Source organism: Apium graveolens, unplaced genomic scaffold (genome assembly GCF_009905375.1).
Source record: "Apium graveolens cultivar Ventura unplaced genomic scaffold, ASM990537v1 ctg4220, whole genome shotgun sequence".
Taxonomy (NCBI): domain Eukaryota; kingdom Viridiplantae; phylum Streptophyta; class Magnoliopsida; order Apiales; family Apiaceae; genus Apium; species Apium graveolens.
In genome coordinates this window covers 15,914-24,212 of record NW_027418442.1, presented here as the reverse complement: position 1 = coordinate 24,212, position 8,299 = coordinate 15,914, and the positions used below count along the sequence as shown (strand labels likewise).

General features: G+C 39.3%; 1 protein-coding gene across 1 annotated transcript; it reads left to right on the top strand.

The window, feature by feature from the left end:
- Nucleotides 1-1,628: 1,628 nt before the first annotated feature.
- Nucleotides 1,629-2,372, top strand: LOC141701628 (uncharacterized). The gene has a single exon (XM_074505261.1). It carries the CDS (start codon nt 1,629-1,631, stop codon nt 2,370-2,372), a length of 744 nt encoding a protein of 247 aa, XP_074361362.1.
- The last annotated feature ends 5,927 nt before the right edge of the window (nt 2,373-8,299 follow it).

Genomic DNA, 8,299 nt, shown 5'->3' with positions numbered 1-8,299 from the left:
GGGGGATGTTGCATTAAAGTTAGATATCAGCAAAGCATATGATAGGGTGGACTGGAAGTTTTTAAAACGGAGGATGCAGTGTTTATGGTTCAGTGATAAGTGGATTAATTGGATCATGAGATGTGTTACAACTGTTTACTAAGAGATTTGCTTTAATGGCACGACAGTGGGTCCAATAACTCCGAAAAGGGGTCTCCGACAGGGAGATCCACTGTCTCCGTATTTATTTCTGTTCTGCGTTGAAGGTTTATCTACATGCTGGACAATGCAGCTGAAGAAGGGAAGATTCATGGTTGTCGTATAAGTCCTAATGCCCCTGAGATCACTCATTTGTTGTTCGCCGATGATAGCTTTTTATTTTTTAAAGCTACACCTGAAGAGGCCCTTCATATCAAAGGTATTTTGGAAAACTATGCAACTATTTCAGGTCAGGAAGTTAATTTTATGAAATCTAGTGTGTTCTTCAGCTCGAACGTGCGAAGAGACACGCAGGAGGAAATTTCTGCAATTCTGGGGGTCTTTAATGATATCACGTCAAGTAATTACTTGGGGTTACCTTTGTTGATTGGGAGGTCAAAAAAGAGAGTGTTTAGTTTCTTGAAGGATCGTGTCACTAAATATATTGATGGGTGGAAAGCAAAACCGATTTCTAGAGCGGGAAAATCTATTCTGATTAAGAATGTGGCCCAATCATTGCCTTCTTACTGTATGACTTGCTTTCTGTTACCTAAATCCTTGCTGCAAGAAATTGAGAGAATGTTTAATGCTTACTGGTGGAGCTCGGGGTCTAGCAGCAACAAGGGGATTAGATGGCTGGCATGGGATATGATGAGTGATGCAAAAAGTAGAGGAGGTTTAAGTTTTAAGAATCTGTTTGGTTTCAATGTAGCACTGTTGGGTAAACATATTTGGAAATGTATTCAGAGGCCTCAACTTCTAGTTTTACGAGTCTTAAATGCTAGATATTTCTCAGATGGGCACATTTTGGAAGCTACGAAAGGTGCTAAAGCAAGTTTCATCTGGGCCAGTATTTGGCAAGCAAAAGAGTTCCTAATTAATGGTTTTCGGTGGGTTATTGGAGATGGTCAGTCAGTGGTGGTAACTCGAGATGCATGGTTAGCTCAAAAACCAGACTTTAAAGTGGACAAGCTTCAAATGTAAGAGGGGAGGAATGAGACAGTTTCAACTCTATTTTACCCAGGTACGAAGTTCTGGGATCCTGACAAGATTCATGAGTTATTTAGTGATGAAGATGATAAAGCTATTCTGGCCACGGGGTATCTCAACGTCATGTTGATAGAATAGTATGGTCCAAGTCTGTTGATGGTTCATATAATATGAAGACTGGATACAAAGAATGGCATAATTAATTTGCTGGTAACTTGAGAAGTATTCAGTCAGTTGGGTGGAGTCGATTATGGAGGCTGTCTATCCCTCAAAAAATTAAGTTTTTTGTCTGACATTTTTGTCATGATAATATTCCAATTCGAGGTAGACTGATAAGCAAAGGTGTGGATATTCCTATCAACTATCCCATGTGTGATGGCGAGGATGAATAGCTACTACATCTGTTCTTTGTGTGTCCATTTGCAAATAGTTGATGGCACCCTATTAACCTAAACTATGATATGGAGGGAGTCCCATCAGTCCTATATTGGGTGCTTAATAAACTGGAAGTGGCAAAACATGAGGAGGTAGTTGATATTTATGTAGCTTTATGGGGAATTTGGTTTTGGTGCAACAAGAGAGTGTGGACCGACCAAATGGTGAATCCAGCCATTGCAATGGAGAGTAGTGTCAGGATTCTAAGGGACTGGAAAACAGCTAGGCAATGTATGCAACCAGGGATCAGCCAAAGGGTCGAAGCAAGAAGTGATACCAGAAAGTGGAAGGCCCCAGATAGAGGATCAATAAAACTCAATGTTGATGCATCTTTCTTACCAGAAGCTGATTCTTTTTCTATTGGGATGGTTATCAGAGATCATGACGGCACGTTTATTGAAGGAAGAAGCATGACATTACCTCGTCCAACAACTGTGTTTGAAGCCGAGTGCATTAGAGTAAGAGAAGCGCTGTCTTGGCTTCTAAGTTATCAAGGTCGAAGAGCTGTGGTGGAAATAGATTCTTTGCTGTCGGTTAAAGCTTTATATGGTGGTGGTAAGAATTTGTTAGAAGTGGGGCATGTGATCGATCAATGTAAGATGCTTCTAGAAGACCTGCCTACGGTTCATGTTACTCATATAAGGAAGCATGCCAACAAGGTGGCACATAGCTTAGCTAGAATCCCCTGTCTGTTAAATTGCTTCGTTGCATTTTCATCTCCTCCTACCCATTTGGTGGAGACTATTCTGAATGATTTCTCGCATTACTAAAAGTAAAGTTACATTCAAAAAAAAAGTTCCAGAGTAGGGATTCGAAAAAACCGAAACTAGAAGACAAGAGGGCTGACCACAAATTGAAAAAATTGAAATCGCTATAAATCAATTAAAACCGAACGGTCTAAATCCTAACCGAAATCAAAAAATTAAAAATCGAAACCAAAACCTATCGTTCAGCTTCAATTATGCATTAAAAATCGAAACAAATTCAATTATTAAAATAATTAAATCATATATATTACATATATATTTCTAAAATTAATAAATACATAAACATTATGAAGAGAAATAGTAATTAAAAGAGTTGCATTCTTCAATTTCATATCTCACACTTCACATCTCACTAGAACAACACTACTGGAACATAACTTAAACTAATGACAACAAAGACAACATTAATACTAATCTTAAACTCTTACTTAACCAACTCTTACTTAAACAAAGACAACAATATTACTAATATCAAACTCTCAACCATAGAACCATGCTAGCATATTAGTAATCACTGTCGAGGGACATCATTTGAGATGAAGGGGTGTCCGAGATAGGCTATTGCGGTCCATCTTTTGCTTTGAATCGGTTTTAGATATTTTCTTAGAGAGGACTTTTCTCGAGAAGAAAGAGCAGGAGGTAATAACATATGTCTGTCATCAAAAGCTGAGATCGTATTCCTCAATACATTAGGAGGACAGTGAGTGCAGCCCAAAAATCAACACCAGTGAACAACCACCACATAATACAAATAAAGGACAAGATGTCGGAAGGGGGGTTCATGCTCCCGCGTGCTACGGATTCCCTCAAGCTTGAGCTTGTCACCCCAATTCTCTTGGCACGACCGAAATCGGAAATTGTGAGCCAAACGCCTATTGGGTAACCAGACGGAATACCTAAGATGTTATCGGGCTTGTTATTTCTAGAGAACTAACAATGAGATTTACAGAAGGGGGGTTGAATGTAAATCTCAAAACTTTTTCAAGTTTTGAGCAGTTTATAAAGACTGTGTGTTCAAGATGAACAAGTGTGTGAATTGCTTTAAGCTGATACAGACAGATATATATTCAAACACAAATGTAAAGAACACAATAAACCTTTAAAAACTTTTCTGGTGGATTTGTTGTTCCACCAGAGATGGTATTTCAGAAATTCTGTGATCTAAGAATTTGATCACAGCTGCATCCTAGTACAAACTAGATAATTTTTCTCTCAAGATTTTTCTAAACAGCTCTGGAAAAATTCTTATCTAATTACTAGCTACTACTTGGTTTATATATTACCAAGTTTACAAGTGAAGACAAGGATATATAAAATAATAAAGTAAGATCTCCACTTGTTTCTTCTCCAGTTCACTCCAGTACTTTGTTGACTTAATGTCTCTTTATACTAGAGTAGAACGGCTGCTTTTTCTGATGTTCCTGAAATTAGGCTGCCACATTTCAGTTATCTCTGTTCACCCACGTGCCTCTGTTTGTAGGTACAACTACCACTTATCAACGGTTAATCAACAGAACATCCGTTGAAGCTTTCATCCGTTGATGCACTCATCCGTTGAAGGATGTTATCCGTTGAAGCTTTAGAGACATCCGTTGAAGCTTAGCTTCTCATCCGTTGAAGGTCTTTAAGTCATCCGTTGATACCACTTCATTTATACAAAATTACAAGGCATGAAATATTTACAATTGGCCTTCCTATCTGCATATCTTCTAGTAGTCAACATGACTCATAGTTTCTCTCAACTTCTAAGAATTACATCTTAAATACAGAGACTGAAATATGCTACAACACTAGACTTATTTCTAAGTAAAGCTACACCATCAACGGATAGCCAAAGTGGTCTTATCCGTTGAGGCTACAGACACTGAATTTCTACTTAAGTGTTTTGTTAAACATATCATCAAACTAATGCACATATATTCCTAACAATCTCCCCCTATTTATGTCTATAAGAATTGTAGGCATAAATTCAGGGTTAACTTGATGATAACAAAACACTTAACAGATATATGAATTGAAACTAAGTAGAAATTTGAAAATGCTGCAAAAATGTATGTACTAGGAGGAAATTGAAGATTTACAGTATTTCCAAGGATACTCCTTTAGCCTGAGCAAATCATCTTTTTCTTCTTTGTTCCCTGGTTTTCTTTCCTAGCCCTTTGTCATTTTCCTCAATTTGGAGTTGGAGTTGTCTGAAGAATTCAGCTTCATCTTGAACACTGATATCCAACTTAGATTGCATTTCCTTGAGAGTTTCATTGCTGGCAATCTTGAGTTGGTCTTCAAGTCTGAAAAATCTTCTGACTCCTTTATCATCTCTAAATTCCATCAACCAATGAGGTGATTTGTGAATTGTAATTCCCCTTTCTTGAATGAGTAAAGTCCTGGGTAAAGCATTGGGCTCCCTCCAAGTTTTCCTTATATTGGCAATCTTGTTGAGAATTTCAGTCTTGGCAGTTCTGGTAAAGCCAGAATCCTTTTGTATAGCTGAAAAGACTCTAATCAAGGTAGAGTAGCCTTCATTCAGAATCCTGTGGAGAGGCCATGTTCTTTCCCCAGCTCCTTTGTATCTGAACACTAATCTCTCTGGTAGCTGTCTATAAGCAGCTATTCCTCTTACATCCTCCAGCTCATCCAGATAGAGTTCAATGTCTGAAATTTCTTTTATGTCACAGATGTGAACATAATCATCTTTAGAAATGGATGGCTTAGGCTTAGGCTTTTGTTTTTGAGTGAATTTCTTAGAGGTTATGAGAGGTGTAGATTTGGGTTTTCTTTTCTGTTTCTTTGGTAGTGGAAGAGTGGTTAGAAAGGTAGGCAATTTGATGGTGTCCCAATCAATAGGTTCCTCTTTTGGAATGATTGGTTCACCATGGATGTTTATAGTGGGATTAGCAACAAGAGGTTCAGGTATGGAAGGTAGTGGTTTAGATATAGATTTGGTTACTTCAGTATTATCTTCACTCCTTCTATGTGCCTTGGCCTTTCTTCTGTTTCCCTTCTGCCATTCCTCTCTTTCTTCCATACTCTCACCAAATATACTCCCAAAAACCTCATCTAGGTTTGCAATCTTGTCTTCACCCCTGACTTCAATTCCTTTCTCTTCTTCAACTTGACTTGACTTTAGCTGTTGTTCAAGCTTTGCTTGTGCTCTTTTGTCAGCCTTTAGTTGCTTGACTTCTTCCTTCTTGGCTATTGAGAATTTGGGATGTCCTTGCATCACACATATGCTCTTTCCCTCTCTAGAGATAATAGCCCTATTTCTCCTTACAGCCTCATCCATGGTCTCTTTGAGATAAGCAATACTCCTACCTAAAAGCTTGTTCTCATCAGCTTTTGGAGGAGGAAAGTCCACTTCTTTTAAAGGATTCTTTGTAGAGTCCTTATTGGATCTTTTATTGGGCTTGAGAATTATAGCTTGTAGTTCTTTGGAAGAAGCTTCTCCATCCTTATGTCTCCCTACTGGCTTGAGCTCCATGTTGATTGGTTCAATCTTTGTGCTATATTTCACAGATGTTGATTTATCTTGTGTAGAGCCAAACAACAGTTGCAACCTTTCATCAATTCTCCTCCTTTGCTCTTTCACTTGAATTTCAGCTGCTGCTAGCTGAATCAAATCAATTCCATCAGGCTTTCCTTTGATTTGAATGATTGGAGAAGTAGTGATGGCAGGAACTAGCACTTTAGATATTTTGATTTTTGTAGATGGCTCTCCTTCCCCTTCCCTTTTACTCTCCCCCTTTTTGTTATCATCAAGGAGAGGGGTCAAGCCTTGTGCTTTTGCCAGCTGCATTAGGAGACTGGTTTGAGATTGTTGGTTGTGAAGAATGGTGGCCACAGAATCTTCAATAACTTGAACTCTGTCTTCCAACTTGGCCAGCCTTTTCTCAGTAACTGATTCCTTTTTCAATCTCAAAACCAAGTCCTGCAATGTACCATAGGGCATGACTGAATCCAATTTTTCAGAACTGTAGGATTTCAAGTCAGCAATATCCTTCCTGAGATCATCCATACTCAGATTCTGCTTTACTTGCTGCAACTTCATGAGATGCAGTGAGTCCAGGTGAGCTTGAAGGATAGCCTTGATACTTGCATGTGAAGTGTTCTGAATGGCCTGTTGAATAGTGTTGATTTGTTTGACTAAGGAGACATTGAATTCCCCTGATCTATACTCCTTTGTCAAAGCCCATTCAGGTAGATTTGGAATTGAACTAGGGCCTTCATCTCCCCCTAAGTTCATGCTTCCATCAAAAGAAACAGAGTCATCATCATCAGAATTTACTCCAAATTCCTCAGATGGCTCACCAGCTGTAGAAGGCATCTTGTTAATAGCAGCTTTATCCCTTTGAAGAGATTCTGTTGTGTGTACTAGATGTAGTGTCTTTTCTGCCTCCTCATTGCCCTGAGCAGCCAACATTTGATAGGCTGACACAGGATGAGTAAAAGTGTCAGCATCCAAGGAAATGTTATCAATTACAGCTTTGTAATGTTGCTGAAATTGTCTTTCCTTTTCAGCATCATCCACAATCATTGACTCAATAGCAATGGCTGGTTCCACCCTTATATCTACTGTACCTGCCTTTCTCTCTTTTTCTCTATTTTCTTGCATCAGGGGCTCCCCCTGGCTCACACAACTCACTCCCTCACCTTCACCTACTAAGGTGGTACTCCTCTCACTTACTTTTGCCATGCTGGAAGAAATAGCATGCATTTTTGAGCTCTCAATCTCTCCTTTTGCCTGGGAGCAACCCAGCCTCTCACTCAAATTTTCACACCCTTCCCTCAATCCTAAGAGTGATTGCACAGTATTCATGTCTTCTACACTTGGAATTGATTCAGTTATGTGTGGAGAGACTATCAACGGATGTGGAATATCCGTTGAAGGTGAAACTGATGTTATCAACGGATAACTGCTGTTAAGCTTATCTGTTGAAGAGCAACCACTTGTCAACGGATGAGTGATATCCGTTGAAGAAGGAAAAGAAGTTGAAATTGAAAGTGATATAACTGTTGAATCTGTGTAGATTGATTTGAGATGTGGTGACACAGATCCTTCAATTATATCTGAAAGAATTTGCGGGTGATCCAACAAATCATCTAAGAGATGATGATCACCTGTATTTGAGTGGGGCTCCTCCCTGAGTTGTAAAGAGGGAGAATCAGGAATTGATGGGAATAACATATCCACATCCAGAGATGGTGATGAAGTGTTTGGTGATTGATGTGTGATTATTGTGAGAGAATGGGGCTGTGACTCCACATTTATTGGAGCCACATCAAACTGAGTTTGAGAAGGCATAGATACAGATGTATGTATCTGTGTAGTGTGTGCACCCTGTGTAGAAGATTGGGTTCTAGCCTTCTTTCTTCTAATAAAAACTTTTGTTGGTGAGTGTTTGGCTTCAGTGTCCCTCCCTCGTTTGATCTGTGTTCCTGGTTGGGAACTATTTTCAATAGTAACATCCTTTTGGGAGGATGCAACTAGGGATGTGCTAGATACCTTTTCAACCACCACAGCTTTTTGAGAAACTGTGGCTTGGCTAGCTTGGGAAGCACTTAACTCTCCTTCCTTATCCTGGGGGTTTCTTTGATGTTCACCCCTCCCCTCACCACTCACACCCTGTTCACTCCCCTCAGGGTTAATGGTTGGTGTTACAACTGTTGTCTTTTGAGAAACAACAGAGGTGGTTTTCTTTGTCTTTGATTTTGAAAGTTTAGTTTTGGTGACCTTGGTAGAAATCTGTTGGGGCATTGTCACAGATTTCATGGCCACACTAGAAGATGAAGAAATAGAGGGGTTGGAAGAAGTAGGAGTTGTAGAAGCAATTACCTCACCTACCTGAGGTGCATTCATGATTGGTAAATATACCAATGGCACACTGCTGTTGAGATCCATTCTCAATAAATCTGCAAGAACTCTTTTCTCTTGT

Bases quoted from the DNA above. Each gene is read 5' to 3' on its own strand.
- LOC141701628 (XM_074505261.1), top strand. From the start codon at position 1,629: ATGGAGGGAGTCCCATCAGTCCTATATTGGGTGCTTAATAAACTGGAA.